We start from the raw sequence: 17,022 nt of genomic DNA, 5'->3' as shown, positions 1-17,022 counted from the left end.
ATGTCCTCTTTAAGTCGTATACTGTCATCAAGCCGAGGTATCGATCCTAAATTTTTTCATCGCACTCTTCCCTCTCCATTATCAAACTTACTACTCCTTGGTGCCTCTAGAAGTGTCCTATCAAGCAATCCCTTCTTTTCATTCAGTACCACATCTAATCTTCAACATCTTCTTTAGCACCATACTTCATAAGCTTCGACTGCCTATCGTCCAAGTTTCACTTCCGTATAAGGCTACATTCCAGGAAAGTATCTTCAGAAAAAAGGATTTTCTAACATTTAAATTTATATTTGATGCTGCCAATTCACCTTTTTCAGAAATATTTTCTTGCTATGTCTAGTCTTCACTTTATGTCCTCCCTAATTCAGCATCATAAACTGTTTTCCTTCCCAAATGTCGTAACTTATCTGATACTTTTATTGTCTCATTTCTTACTGTAATTTACTAATTGCCGCCACATGTAAAGCGACTCATTCCATTACTTTTACTTTACTTTTGTTGATGCTCACCTTAAAATCTTTCTTCAAGACAGTATCTATTCCATTCAGCTGCCCTTCCAGTACATTTGCCATCTCTGACCAAATTACAATATCATCGGAGAGCCTCAGTTTCCTCTCCCTGAACTTTAACTCCCTTCCCAAGTCCCTATTCTATTTTTCCTTTATTACTTGCTCAGTGTACACGTTGAATAATATTTGAGATGGGGCGCAACCTTATCTCACTCCCTTCGATCACTGCTTCCACTTCAGATCCTTGGTTCTTGCAGCTAGTCTGTAGTAAATAACCTACCACTCTCTATATTATATCCCTCTTACTTTCAAAATTTCAATGAATATATTGCAGCCGTCACTATTAAAAGATTTTTCTAAATCTCGAAAAGCTATAAATGTGTGTTTGTCTTTCTTCATCCTATTTTCTAAGATAGTTCATATGGCCAGTATTGCCACGCATGTTCCTACGTTTCTCCGGATCTCACACTGATCATACCAGAGGTCAATTTCTTACATTTTTTTTTCATTCTTTTGCAAGCAAGACTTATTTCGTTAGTATTCACACTTGTCAGCAATTGCTCTTGTTCTTTCTTTTTTAACTGGAATTATTATACTCTTCTTCAAGTTTGAGTGTATTTGGCCTGTCACATATAAGTCGGTCACCAGGATATACGACTTGTTTGATCGAGGCTAACTCTCCCCAATGATATCAGTATTTCTAACGGATTGTCGTCTATTGCCGGAGCCTTGTTTTCACGTAGATAACGTGAACAGATAAATAACGAAATGAATGTGTGAGAAAAGTGGACAAGGAAAGTGGCCTATCGAAGACTCTTACTAGAGGGAACAGGTTATTGGTAGCATCCAGAGATAGCCAACATTGTGTTGGAAGGCGCTGTTGAGAGGCAAAATGGTAGTAATAGACAAAGACCAGGAAACGCAAAAAGAGATTATAGGATGTTCGGTATAGCAGTTACATGGAGATGAAACGGTAAGTGCCGAATGGAAAAGGACGAAGGATTACGTCGAACTATTCTAAATACTGAAGGCGTTTCAAAAAACAAATAGAAGCAGCAAAGTAACAAGGATACAGAATACTATCAGCGCTCCATAACGGTAGCAACCGTCTCACAAGTGTCTCTGTTAGAAACGCCGATAAAATTTTCAAACAGTGATGGGTCAACATCTGAATGAATCCTCGTGCACTGTCCTGTTTCAGGAACGGCAGACACCATGTACTCCGGAAAGGTGGTTATCCTGCTCGCCGTGCTGGCGGCCTGCTGCTCGCTCAGCTCGGCGAACCCACACTTGGAGAAGGTGGACAAGTACATGCACTGTAAGACGTGCGACAAGTACGCCCTCATCATGGACGGCTGGGTCTTCTCCATGTACAACCTGCTCGTCGGCGTGGGCGTGAAGGTGCCGCAGGCGCTCTGCTACTCCCTGCACCTCGCCTTCTTCCTGGTCGCTGTGGTAAGAAACAAACGTTTTCTTGAACGACGATGACGGTGAGATTATCTGGCGTACGATGGGTGGAAATCTTTAATCCAGGACTAAAATAAGATAAGGAGTGAGTAAATATGCCTCTACAGGGTGTTACAAAAAGGTACGGCCAAACTTTCAGGAAACATTCCTCACACATAAATAAAGAAAAGATGTTATGTGGACATGCGTCCGGAAACGCTTAATTTCCGTGTTAGAGCTCATTTTAGTTTCGTCACTATGTACTGTATTTCCTCGATTCACCGCCAGTTGGACCAATTGAAGGAAGGTAATGTTGACTTCGGTGCTTGTGTTGACATGCAACTCATTGCTCTACAGTACTAGCATCAGGCACATCAGTACGTAGCATCAACTGGTTAGTGTTCATCACGAACGTGGTTTTGCAGCCAGTGCAATGTTTACAAATGCGGAGTTGGAAGATGCCCATTTGATATATGGATTAGCACAGGGCAATAGCCGTGGCGCGGTACGTTTGAATCGAGACAGATTTCCAGAACGATGGTGTCCCGAAAGGAAGACGTTCGAAGCAACTGATCGGCGTCTTAGGGAGCACGGAACATTCCAGCCTATGGCTCGTGGCTGGGGAAGACCTAGAACGACGAGGACACCTGCAATGGACGAGGCAATTCTTCGTGCAGTTGACGTTAACCCTAATGTCAGCGTGAGGGAAGATCCTGCTGTACGAGGTAACGTTGACCACGTCAATGTATGGAGAGTGCTACGGGAGAACCAGTTGTTTCCGTACCATGTACAGCGTGTGCAGGCACTATCAGCAGCTGATTGGCCTCCCGGCTATACTTCTGCGAATGGTTCATCCAACAATGTTTCAATCCTCATTTCAGTGCAAATGTTCTCTCTACGGATGATGCTTCGTTCCAACGTGATCAAATTGTAAATTTTCACAATCAACATGTGTGGGCTGACGAGAATCCGCACGCAATTGTGCAATCACGTCATCAACAGAAATTTTCTGCGAACGTTTGGGTGGGCATTGTTGGTGATGTCTTGATTGGGCCCCATGTTCTTCCACCTACGCTCAATGGAGCACGTTATCAAGATTTCATACGGGATACTCTACCTGTGCTGCTAGAACATGTGCCTTTACAAGTACGACACAACATGTGGTTCATGCACGATGGAGCTCCTGCACATTTCAGTCGAAGTGTTCGTATGCTTCTCAACAACAGATTCGGTGACGATGGATTAGTAGAGGCGGACCAATTCCATGGCCTCCACGCTCTCCTGACCTCAACCCTCTTGACTTGCATTTATGGGGGCATTTGAAAGCTCTTGAATCCGCAACCTCGATACCAAATGTAGAGACTCTTCGTGCTCGTATTGGGGCGGCTGTGATACAATACGCTGTTCTCCAGGGCTGCATCAGCGCATCAAGGATTCAATGCGACGGACGGTGGATGCATGTATCCTCGCTAACGGAGGACATTTTGAACATTTCCTGTAACAAAGTGTTTGAAGTGACGCTGGTACATTCTGTTGCTGTGTGTTTCCATTCCATGATTAATGTGATTTAAAGAGAAGTAATAACAAGAGCTCTAACATGGAAATTAAGCGTGTCCGGACACATGTCCACATAACATATTTTATTTCTTTGTGTGTGAGGAAAGTTTCCTGAAAGTTTAGCGGTACCTTTTTGTAATACCTTATAAATCTACATATATACACCTTACGCTGCGTGGTGGAGGAGACTCTGTACCATTACCGGTCATTTCTTTTCCCGTTCTATTCCCTAAGAGCGTGAGAGAAAAAAGACTGTCCGTGTGCCTTTCCCAACATTCTCGCAAAAAACCAAAGCCGACCATTTGCCTCCCCTACTACAATTCTCGTATACTAATTCCAATTGATGTTAATTTTCAATGATGTGCCTAGATACTCAGTCGAAGTAACTGCGTCAAGCAACATTTACTATAGCTGGACACGAAAATTATGGGTTTGTTTTTCGTAATACTCTTATCTTCGTGGTCCTTACACGAAATGTACGTTTGCGGCAGTAGAATCTTTCTTCACAGTCTCAAATGCCGGTTCTCTAAATTTTCTCAATAACGCTTCTACGAAATAACGTTACCTTCCCTCCAGAGATACCCATTTGAGTTCCCAAAGCATCTCCGTAATACATGCAAGTTATTCGAACCTACAGGCAACAGATCCAGCAACCTGCCCCTGAATTGATTCGATATCGTGCTTTAATCTAGCCCGGTGCAGAACATATGAACAGTAATCATCAACGGGTCTCACTAGTGCTCTATATGCGTTCTCCATTACAGGTGAACCATACTTCCCTAACATACCCGCAATAAACAGAAGTTAACCATTCCGCCTCCCTACTACAATTCTTACAAGTTCATTCCATTTCGTATTGGTCTACAACGACAGGCCTACATTCTTCATCAACTGACTGTGGAAAGCAGCACTCTCCTGATGCTGTACTCGAACATCCTGGTTTTGTACCGAGCGAGGTGACGCAGAGGTTAGACACTGGACTCGTATTCGGGAGGACGACGGTTCAATCCCGCGTCCGGCCATCCCGATTTAGGTTTTCAGTGATTTCCCTAAATCACTCTAGGCAAATGCCGGGATGGTTCCTTTGAAAGGGCACGGCCGACTTCCTTCCCCATCCTTCCCAAATCCGATGAGACCGATGACCTCGCTGTCTGGTCTCCTTCCGAAAACAACCCCCCTGGTTTTGTTCCGCACTCATCTGTATTGACATTATTTTTTCTACATTTACATCTAGTTACCATTCATCACACCCCTAGAAATATTTTCCAAGTCAGCCGGCCGATGTGGCCGAGCGGTTCTAGGCACTTCAGTCTGGAACCGCGCAACTGCTACGGTCGCAGGTCAGAATCCTGCCTCGGATATGGACGTGTGTGGCGTCCTTAGGTTATTTAGGTTTAAGTAGTTCTAAGTTCTGGGGGACTGATGACCTCAGATGTTGAGTCTCATAGTGCTCAGAGCCATTTGAACCATTTGAGCCATTTTCTAAGTCATCTTGTAATCTGCTACAGGCATTCAACAACGACACCTTCCCATACACCACAGCATCATCAGAAAAGAGCCACAGACTGCTGCTTGCCCTGTCCGCTAGATCATTTATGTATATACAAAATAACAACTGTCCTACCATACATCCTAACAAAACCCTTGTCTCTGACGAACATTCGCTGTTGTGGACAGCATACTGGATTCTGTTATTTGAGCAGTCTTCCAGCCAGTGATGAATCTGGGAACCTAATCCGTATGTTAGTACCTTCGTTAAGAGTCGGCAATAAGGCACCGGTTCGAATGGTTTACGGGAATGATAAAAAAGGCTTAAATTTAGAAGAAATATCTTATTTTTAAATTCAGTTAGGCTTTTTAAAGTTATTTTGCGTAAAATTACACACTCTATCTCTCCCTCTATCTCTCTCTCTCTCTCTCTCTCTCTCTCTCTCTCACACACACACACACGCGCACACATACATAACACACACACACACACACACACACACACACAGACACACACACACACACACACACACACTCACAGACACAATGAGACTTCATTCTGTCTCACTTCATAAAAGATCAACTAAAAATTCTGATTCATTTAAAAACTGGTTAAAAGAATGCGGCAGATATGCGTTGTTGGTTGACGATCCAACCAGTCTGCCACGCAATGGAGCCTCCAAAATAATATCTGTGCATGCAGTGTGGACAATGCACGAGTGTTTAAAAGCTGTGTAACTTTCGTCTCGTCATTAGCTACTTATATTAGACGCTGGCCTTCGGTCTGTACATAATTCGGTCTCTAATAAAAATTGGCTAATATTGAATCATATACCACAGGCATCACAAGCTGGAGGACTTTCTTTCCAGAGTAGGAAGCTATGGACACAGTGCTATGTTGAAGCGCGACAGCGTGATGTCCACCAGTCGGAATAAAAGGTACGAGATAACGCCACGGCCAGGTAGGTGATGAAAAAAGTCTTCGAACGCAGATAATTATTCCTCGTGCCTTACTTTCTTCAAAGAACGTCGTTTTCCGTGTGAGTAAAGCCTTCGGTTGCCTCTTACACGGTAGACAAATCTGTTCCAGTGGCGCTCTAAATTTCAGCGCAGTATAAGGAGGAAGAAAGATTCAGATATACGGGCCCGTAGACTACAGGGCGTTTACAAATGCAACACAAGATAGGACTGGGAAAGGACCTGGAAGGAAATCAGCCATGTCCTTCTCATAGGAAATATTCTAGCATCTGCCTTCAGCGATTTAGAGAGGTTACAGAAAGGCAAATCCGAATGTTCAGAAGACTCCAACAACGGACATCCATAACTGTGACGACGACTGTGCCACTCAACTCGGTAATCAGTACGTCGTTAGTAATATGGAGACATTACAAGAAGCAATATTACATCCTGCCTGGGCCAACGTAGTGAGGCAGGGACGTTGTTCGCGATATACATGCGTAATCTGACAGATAGCGTCTGTAGTCCTTGTAGTGTGTTGACAGACGACGCTATCCTATACAGCGAGGTTACATCGTAAGGACCGTCTTACGAAAACGTGAGAGGCTTGCAGATGATGAGAGCCTGGTGTAAAGAATGATATCTCACTCTGAACAGACTTTTATGTAACGATCGCAGGTGCACGGTAAAAAACGACGCCGTTTGAGTACGGTTGGTTGATCGGTTTGGGGGGAGGGAACCAAACAGCGAGCTCATAGGTTCCCATCGGACTAGGGAAGGATGAGGAAAAAGTCGATAGTGTCCTTTCAGAGGAATAAACCCGGAATTTATTTAAAACAATTTAGGGAAATCATGGAAAACCTAAATCAGGATGGCTGGATGCCGGTTTCCACCGTCGTCCTCCGAAATGCGAGTCAAGTGTGTAAATCACTGCGCTGCCTCTCTCAGTGTTTGAGTAGCTGCCGGTGATCAGTCACTGCTAAAACCTTCCGGCATCTAGGAGTATCTAACGGATGGGACAGGAGATACCACACAGAAATTTGTTATACGAATCAAGGAAATTGTTGTTTGCACACAAAAAAGGTGGCTTAGAAAATGTTCGGTTGAACATTTCTTCCTCATTGTAGCATCTTTAGCGATTTGCTTCAACGAGAGAGAAAAATCAAACGAGAGCTGCACGATTCGTTTATTTATTCAGTGTGATAGAGTTGCACAACTTCACAATGTGCTACAGAGGCAGATGGTGCAAGAGAGACGTTGCACATCGCTGGGTGCCTTGCAGAAGTCCGTAAGCCCTCGCTCCGTAATGAGTTAAAGAGCAACCCTTTTCCACAGGTATGCAGATCAAGAAATGAGTATGAATAAAAAAATTACAGTTTAGGAGTCACTCTAGTATGCTATAGTCTTTTTCTTGTGTGCCTATCGCCCACGGCATAGGAAAGGTGAAAATGATAATGGACCACTGTTCACCCTTCCACAAAAGCGGTACAGTGTACAGAAGTAGGCCCAACACTCACTACAACTGTCTCCTAGATCAAACGCTTGATCTTTTTCGCTAAATGGTGTACATTTTCTACGCCACAACGCTTCATAAGACGTACAAGAGATATATCCTACACGATATTGTTGTCTTGTGTTCCTTTACTTTAAACATTGCAATATCTATATGTTTCCCAAGTAAGTAAACGGCTTCCACTTCTTATTTATAATCTCTGTTTCAAAGTGCAGGTCTTGTATCTCTTTGCGGCTGAACGAGTTGGCGCAGTGATAAGACACAGGTCTCGTTTTAGCCCCTCTCCCGTGTTAGGTGTCCCGTAATTTCCCTACATAGTGTACGGTAAGTACTGGGACGGTTCCTTTGAATGATCACGGACGATTTCCCTCCACATTCGTTCCCTTTACTGGTTTGTGCTTCATCTCGAATGACTTCGTCGTCGACGGGATATTAGACTTTAATTTTCCTTGCTCCTTCCATGTCCCTTTTGCGTCCTGCTTGCCAGTGTTCTGGGTTATACATTTCGCTTATTTTGCACCGGGTTCCATATTATAAGGGCACAGGTGGCTGTAGATGCTGTCAGGCTAGGCAGTCAATCCTGATCAGGGCTGCAGTTATGGTATACGACATCGAGGGCTGCAATGGGCCGCATCTGCTTCCCGAGGGTGAATAGCGGTGGCGTAGGGTGCGGCGACGTAGGACGGTTCTGACAATCAAACTGCAGTCAGGAGCTATCAAAACGTCAGCAGAAGTGGAAGAGTCGTATGGTTCAGTATCTCGCAGTTAGCTGTCGTATCCAAAATTGTCCTAAGGATTCAGTTGCTCAAACTGTAGAAACTACAGATGACGCATTCCAACAACCGTCGTTCTCGTCCACTTCTTTCTGTTACCCAAGGGGTGCTAGGCTGACACCTGCCAAATTGCCATTATTGAACAATTAAATTACAAAATTTAGGCTTTCAGTAAAACATTTAGGAAATGATGAAAAAATTGTTGTGATGGTTTGTACATTGTGTTTGTCCTGAGCGAGATGGGGGCAATTCAAATGTTCAAATGGCTCTGAGCACTATGGGACTCAACTGCTGAGGTCATTAGTCCCCTAGAACTTAGAACTAGTTAAACCTAACTAACCTAAGGACATCACAAACATCCATGCCCGAGGCAGGATTCGAACCTGCGACCGTAGCGGTCTTGCGGTTCCAGACTGCAGCGCCTTTAACCGCACGGCCACTTCGGCCGGCGAGATGGGGGCATCCGACAACTCTGGATAATGAATGTGGGTAGTATTGGGGAGACTATTGCATCGAAGAAGATGGGGAATGTCTGTGCGAGAAGGAGCTGATAATTGGGATACAAGTATTAAGGCATGAGTGAAATAGCAGCTGAGGAAGGAGCTCAAGAGCTGCAACAATCATTTGGAATAGGATGGGCTGGGTAGGATGCACTATGGTTTAGGAAGGGTAGATTTTAGGGATGAGCTAGCGGCCTCGAAATGGAATGCTCTTTAACTTACATTAGGAAAGGACATGGAGAGTTTCTAGAAAAGCAGAAACTGTGATGTGTTAATGGAAGCGCTGTAGCTCGCCAGAGTTTCCTGGCGCGGAAGACAGTACACAGTGTTGGGATTTAAGTTCATGGAAGGAGTAGGACTGGGGAAAGTGTTCTAGGTAATTTTTATTTATCCTGGAATACAGTCATCGTAAATTTGTTGAACGACGCTGCAGCCATTTGTTTGTACGATTTTTATTTTATTGTTATACGATCCAGATTTCGGCATTAGGGTATTTTCAAGTACAAAACGTATTTATGTGTCAAAATCGATCAGACTGGTATGAAGGAAGGACTTGTCTTTTGACATTTAACCAAGTTTTTGTACATGGAGATGGCCGAAATCTGAATCATAAAACAAACAAAAAAAATTATGACCGTCAAAATGCGGCAGCATCATTAAAAAAAATGTTCTAGGTGCTATAAGCTGGTAGAGGTGGGAAAAGGTAGTCGAACAAGGAACGCCAGGCGCAATCATTTCGTTACAGGATTTTGAGGGAGCAATAAAACTTGGGAAGAATGGAAGTCAGTGCTACAGTGTCACAGGTACAAGTACTGATACGTGGTCGGACTTTCTCGGTGGCATAGGCGAGGTTGCGTTCGACTGATGCGGCCGAATCAGGTAGTGGAATATAATTTTTACAACTTGGAAGAAGTTGTGAAAAAGCATCCACAACAGCAAAACGTGTAACACAAAATACCGAGTTACGCTACGACCTATAAACGCAACTTAGATGCCATCAACGGGGAACAGCTCAGCATAGCATCGTTGAATCACTCTTCCGTTGAACTCGGTGAACCTTCACACGAAGCCCCTTATCGGTCAGTCTTCACCAATAAACCTATCCACACTAGTGTGTATCGCTGTTCACGTTCTACTATCACTGCAGGAGAAACATACCTGAGTCAGAAGCGAGCAATGATTGCTCAATGCCTGAAGCAGTTCACGCCCATTACACTGTATTCGCTAGCAGGCCTCTTAGCAACACTGAACACGAGCGGCACTAATGCACTCAGGTGGCCATTCAACCTGTGACACAGAGAAGCACCTCTAATCTTTTACTTTCCCGTTGATGGTGTATAGAATACGTGAATGAAGTTAGCTGCCATTCGACCAGATCTTCTGGGTGCCTCACTTTTCTGTCGAAAGTGTGTATTTTGGGATATACCTGGAGAATATACCAATGTGATCCCACCATGTTAATGTCGTAGAATGACGTGTACAGTAGCACGTAGTAACAGAGTGAGAAACTTTTTGATGCTGATACATGTAATGTCACTTCACTTTATGTACACGAAATTAACCTGAATCAGTGCGAACACGTTTGTCGAATTCCATGTTTCTCTTTTTTCCAATTTCAGGATGTGTACCTACGTTTACTATAAAACAGTTGAAAATGACCCAAGTTGCGAAACATATACCGTACTTTAAACTGAAGTAAATAATTTGCAGCGGAGCAGTAGGTTGATATTATTCATTTAATTATAAAAAAAAATATTGTCTGCCTCTTCTCTCTTTCTTAGTGGCTAGATTCCGAGTAATTTTCGTGCCTTTCTTAATTTCAGCTCAATCATCTCTTGAAGGTTGACATCCGTTTGCTCTGGAGCGGTATCAGCAACATGATAAAGGAGGTGAGAGCTACCGTCCTTTCTTAACACCGACTCTTTTCGAAATTTGAATACATTACCAAACATCAAAATATTACCCACTTTTTTTTATTTTAGGTGATAGCCGACGAGTACCTGAGAGCAGTCCTGAAAGAAGTCGGCTTGAAACTGATCACCGTCATTGAGTGCGTTTTGTCGAAGATGCATATCGTAAGTACTCTACCCTCAGTCAAGACTCTCGCAATATGTCATGATTAACACCATTGAAACATTAAATTATAACTGTGCGCAGACTGGAGTTCTGCCGGTAATAGTTTCTTCAAGCTATCTTCCCAGGATTGCAAAATAGCTTGAGCATTTTTTACAGCAGGTGTATTTCCACACATCTCGTAACGTTGTAGGCAGAAGAGGTATGTTAGCAGATAATGAGCGGAGAATGTTATTTTCTTCAGATCTACACGTGGTATGGAGCTTATATATTGGGATTCTGAGATAGCTTTGTAATGTTGTCCATTGGCGTAATTAATGTAATCGAAGACGATTAGCCAGGAGACAGTTGTTTATTGACTGTTTCCATTACCGATTTTTTTACTGTGCACAAATGGATGCTTATAGAAACAAAACAAAAAAATGATATTCGCTGCGTTAGTTCGAGATTGACGCGTACTAACAGTCTCAAAAAATTTATATAAGACCATGCAAGGCAGGCCTCAACATGAGGATAGTCATTAACATAGTTTGTACTAATCTCAGATGCACGAATATGTGTTCCTGTTAGTAAATAGTAAACATAAATAATATAAAAAGTCTTTGTGATTTGGCTTAGGATGACTGATACGTAACTTATTTTTTCCACTTTTTCAGGCGCTGAACTGGTAATCCGCACGTCTGCTTCACTCTGAAAAAAAAAGGAAAGTAGAACCATGAACACCATGTCCAAATATATGAAACATGTCAATTCAATAAATTAAAATTTGATTCCAGCATATTCCGCACCCTTACAATATTTTTCTTTATCTTTGAAGCACAGTCGTGTATCCTCACAATAAAGAACTATACTGAGCAAGTTACCTGCTTTAATAATATTTCTACATTATACATCGGTGTCTCCACCTAGGTGACATGACAATTACCGGACGAGTGGAAAGAATAAAATTGTAGAGCTCTGACAACTCTGGGCCATGACGCTCGCCTGTGAGAATCTATACAGTATGAAAATATCTCACACATGGCTACTAGACGTAAATACGTATCCAAATATGGATGATTTCACTGGGGGTCAAAAGTCAAACTATGATGCTCTCAATAGCACATTTATAACCCGGTAATAGTGTTATATCACTTTCAGTTTATAATTGTAAGACAGGAGCACGATGCCAGGGTCATTACCACAAGAGTCGAGGAACTTGTAAATGCCGCACTAGTCACCCGTGTTTACCGCATTTCACATACATAGAAACGTCCTAGCTCTTTAGAAAAATGAACTCTTTTGACGATTACTCATCAAAACAGCCATTTAGCAAGTGTCCCACACCTACATTCTTTTTTGTGTAAGTATATGATACTGAATTTTCGGGTTGTGTGTAGAAGTTGCACAAATGTGCTACAATTCTAACAGTAACGAAACAGCGACAGTGTCTGAAGTTCCAGTACGTCTGTCAGATATATGAAGTCTTACATTCACCGTCTGATCTGCAAAGCATACGGACCGAAGAGAACGAATGTGAGAATGTTCATGATAAAGAGCTAATCAGGTGATGTGAGACAGAAACTGGTAGTTACGTTGACGTTGGCGAGGATTATGGAAAGCCACTTTTTGCTGTGATGATTCCATCACTTTCACGACAATGTGGAAGTGAAAGGAAGTGCCATCACCATTCTCGTCACAGAGGGAAAATTTCTGGTACTTGATAACAGTTAAAATGGCTTGGATCCTTCAGGTATTCCAAAAATCTAAATGATTACAAAAAATTTATCTTACATAAATTTATGTGGGTGATTAGTCCAATAATTTCACATCGCATTCGATCATCTTTGCGGTATTACTATCGGACACTACGCTATTTGTGGACCAAGGTATTCCCTGCCGTTGATCGGTACTGTTACGTTGTTGGTGGAAAAGGATAAAATGTACTGCCTAGAATCTTTTACAAAAGAGATACCGTCAAAAGAATCGTTCTGCAGTCAGCCAAAAACTCCAGTTCACTAAATTTTCGAGACACTGTTTCGCGATAAAAACGCCAAGGCCCCTCTATCTCAGTTCACAAAGCATCTCCGCAATACTCGTGTGTTGATCGAACCTACCGCTAACAAATGTAGCTGCACGTCTCTGAACTGCTTCCTTTCATCCAACCTGCTGGGGAACCCAGATACTTGAGCAGTACTCAAGAAAGGGTAGCACTACTGTTACACTATGTGATCAAAAGTATCCGGACACCTAGCTGAATATGACTTACAAGTTCGTGGCGCCCTCCATAGGTAATGCTGGAATTCAGTAAGGTGCTGGCCCACCCTTAGCCTTGATGACAGTTTCCACTCTCGCGCGTATACATTCAATCACGTGCTAGAAGTATATTAAATTTCGGGCATGCAGCCGCGCAAATAAAATTTCCACCACTGATATTTCGGCTGCGTATCGTCCGCCATCTTCAGAGTGAGTCACAAGACTGACGACAAGATGCCAGGCCTTAGATGTTCCACCGCGGCGGTACAGCTCATGCGGGTCGCAGATGCTGGTCGGCGGCAAAGAAATACGCTTACACATTCGCCGCCAGTGGGGAAGGCGTTCAAACATTCGATTCACTTATCGATGTAAGATCGGCGGCGGTGACATCATAACGGCTTCTCTGCAGTTTAATTACCCCAAGAGCCGGAGTCCATGCTTTGTCCAAATCAAAACCAGTATCTCTATTTATTAAATTATTAGCAAATCTAGTGTCTATAGCTTCCTTGAAGACAGAGTCTCGAATGCAAAGGATGGATGTTAAAATCTAACACATCACTGTAATTCATGGAATGGCTGTATCAATACAATGTTCAGCCTCAGCTGACTTGCCTGGCTGTAATAACCGTGTGTATCTTCGATGCTCCACACATCTCTCATGAACGGTGCGTGTTATTTGACCTATGTACTGCTTTTCACAATTTCCGCAAGGAATCTGATACATACCCGCATTACGAAGCTGTTAATCGTCTTTCACAGAGCCGAGCGAAGCTGCAATTTCGTGGGGGGCCGGAAGATCACCTTAACACGGTGTTTCTCAAGAATACGGCCTATCTTCGAGGAAAGAGCGCCCACATAGGGCAAAATCGCACTAGATCTGAAGGAATTACTATCTTCTTCCGCATTACATACCTGCATTCTAGGTTTTCCATTGGTTGCTCTACGAACTTGTTGCAGAAACAATCCACTCAGTGGAGGAACTTTTATTTGCGTGGCTGTATGCCCGAAATTTAATGGCCTGTTCATTACGGCGCCAGAAGTTGAAAATGCTCAAGTGCTGGAAGGATTCTATGGGAATTGCATCCCATTCTTCACGGAGTGCTGCACTGAGGAGAGGTATAGATGTCGGTCTGTTAGGCCTAGCACGAAGTCGCCGTTCCAAAACATCACAAAGGTGTTCTGTAGAATTCAGGTCAGGACCCTGTGCAAGGCAGTCCATTACAGGGATGTTATTGTCGTGCAACCACTCCGCCACAGGCCGTCCATTGCGAACAAGTGCTCGATCGTGTTGAAATATGCAATCACCATCCCACCTTGGGAAGCAAGAAAGTGCTTAAAGCATCAATATAGATCTGAGTCGTGATAGTGCCACGCAAAACAACAAGAGATGAAGGCCACCTCTATGAAAAAGACGACCACACCATAACACCACCGCCTCCAAATTTTACTGTTGGTGCTACATACGTTGGCAGATGACGATCACCGGGCATTCGCCACACCCGCATCCTGCCTGTACCGTGATTTGTCACTCAACACAACGTTTTTCCACTGTTCAATCGTTCAATATTTACGCTCCTTATACCAAGCGAGGCGTCGTTTACATTTACCGGTGTCATGTGTGGCTTACGAGCAGCCGCTCGACCATGAAATCGAAGTTTTCTCTTCTCCCGCCTAACTGTCATGGTACTTGCAATGATCCTGATGCAGTTTGGAATTCGTGTGATGCAGTTTGGAATTCCTGTGTGATGCTCTGGATAAATGTCTCCCTATTACTGTGACGAGGGAGTGTATCTACATACGAGATCTGATGGAAATCTTTTCAACATTGCTCGCCTCAAGGCCGAGACCAAAATAAATAAAGTTGTTAGCCGTGAGTTGTTATATGCGGACGATGCAGCTCTAGTAGCGAACACAGAAGATGAGCTGCAGTATATAATTAACAAATTGTCACATGCCTGTGGAAAATTTCGTCTACTCACCAACTTTCAAAAGACTAAGATCATGGCGCAGAGCACTACCAACCTTCCATCCATCAGCACTGATGGCTGTCCAATCCAGGTAGTTGATGACTTTACCTACTTGGGATCCACAATATGTAGCAACTTTTCCATGGACACCGAAATTACTAACATAATCGCAAAGGCATTATCCTTCAAGGCTAGATTGAAAAACAGAGTATGGAACAACGAACTGCTTACCACAAAAACTAAATTAAAAGTCTACAACGCTTGTGTTATAAGCACCGTTCTCTATAGCTGTGAGAAATGGACAAGTCTTTCTAGGCATGAATCTCGACTCAACAGCTTCCATCTCAGCTGTCTCCGGAAGATCCTTCAGATCTCTTGGAGAGATAGAGTACCCAACACCGAAGTTTTTCATCGTGCAAGCACAACCAGCATCTTTGCACTCCTGGGCCATCGACGTCTAAGATGGTTCGGACATGGCAGGCGCATTGATCCTGAACGGATACCGAAACAACTGCTGTACGGAGAACTTCAGGAGGGTGTGAGGCCAGTGGAACGACCACATCTTCGTTTCAAGGATGTCTGCAAAAGAGACCTGACCAAGACCTGAATCAATCCAAGTCGCTGAAATAGCATTGCAGATGACCGTGTCAAGTGGCGAGTAACTGTGCACAACGGCATCAAGCTCTCAGAGGACGAACGCACATGTCCAAACTGCAGTAGGGACTGCCACTCTCGAGCGGGACTTTTTAGCCACAGCAGACACTGCAGACTCTGAACCAAGCATGAAACACCATGATCCCTCAAAGATGGACGGATGCCATTATATTACTCATTACGACTCTCTTAAACTGCTGACGGTCTCTGTCAGTCAACAGACGAGGTCTGCCTGTACGCTTTTGTGCTGTACGTGTCCCTTCACGTTTCAACTACACTATCACATCGGAAACAGTGGACCTATGGATGTTTAGGAGTGTGGAAGTCTCACGTACAGACATGTGACACAAGTGACACCCAATCACTTGACTACGTTCGAAGCCCGTGAGTACCGCAGAGCGCCCCATTCTGCTCTCTCACAATGTCCAATGACTACTGAGGTCCCTGATACGGAGTACCTGGCAGCAGATGGCAGCACAATGCACCTTACATGGAAAACGTAGGAGGTTTCCGGATACTTTTGATCTCACAGTGTATATAAGCAGTCTCCTTTATAGATGAGGTACACATTTCTCAAATTATCCCAATAAAGTGAGGACCGTTCGCCTTCACTGCTACTGTACTTAAGTGTTCGTTCCATTTCGTATCGCTTTTCAGCGTCACGACAAGATATTTAACCGACGTCTCTGTGTGAAGCAGCACGCCACTAACACCGCATTTTAATATTACAGTGTTGTTTTTCCAACTCACTTGCAACTCAAAATTTTTGGTAACATTTCTGGGAATAGCGATCTTGTAATCTATAGAGAATCAGTTAAAAAATAATCTAGATCGCAATGTGCATTTTACTAAAATGACCGGTTTCAGCCTATGCTTAGGCCTTCAGACAGCACCATCAGTTGAAGCTGGCTTTTCGTATAACAGCCAGTTGACCACAGCGATCCAGACTGATTTTTCACTGATTTCATTTCAAGTTACTTACATTTTTAGAGGAAGCTGCCATTTATCAAAACAAATTGAAATTCTGTATAAATAACCCTCCACCCTCCTACAGTCACTCAATGACGACACTTTTCTGTACACTGCAGCATCATCAGCAGGCAGTCGCAGTTCATTGCTCACCCTTTCCATCAGACCCTTTTTTTTTTTTTGTATGATAACCGTTCTGGCCACCGATTTATGTTGACACGAACAATAACTGTGCTGCCTATGTTTACTTTCTTGCCTCTAGGACCTGTCTTTAGCACATTTAAGAGTAGCTCAGTGCAATGCTTATAAATCATGAACCATAAGCACACAACAAAGTATTTTCACATGTAATATTTAAACAAAAGCTTTGGCACTTGCTTT

At 43.3% G+C, this 17,022-nt stretch overlaps 1 protein-coding gene across 1 annotated transcript; it reads left to right on the top strand.

Annotated features, from left to right (window-relative positions):
* Window positions 1-1,724: 1,724 nt before the first annotated feature.
* LOC124620071 lies at window positions 1,725-10,919 on the top strand. Its single transcript, XM_047146738.1, has 4 exons — window positions 1,725-1,964; window positions 10,567-10,632; window positions 10,726-10,793; window positions 10,901-10,919. The coding sequence occupies exons 1-4, from the start codon at window positions 1,725-1,727 to the stop codon at window positions 10,917-10,919; spliced, it is 393 nt and encodes a 130-aa protein (XP_047002694.1).
* Window positions 10,920-17,022: the final 6,103 nt, after the last annotated feature.

Source organism: Schistocerca americana, chromosome 6, assembly GCF_021461395.2.
Source record: "Schistocerca americana isolate TAMUIC-IGC-003095 chromosome 6, iqSchAmer2.1, whole genome shotgun sequence".
Lineage (NCBI taxonomy): Eukaryota > Metazoa > Arthropoda > Insecta > Orthoptera > Acrididae > Schistocerca > Schistocerca americana.
Note: the sequence above shows the minus strand (reverse complement) of the source record. Positions and strands in the feature narration are given on the sequence as shown.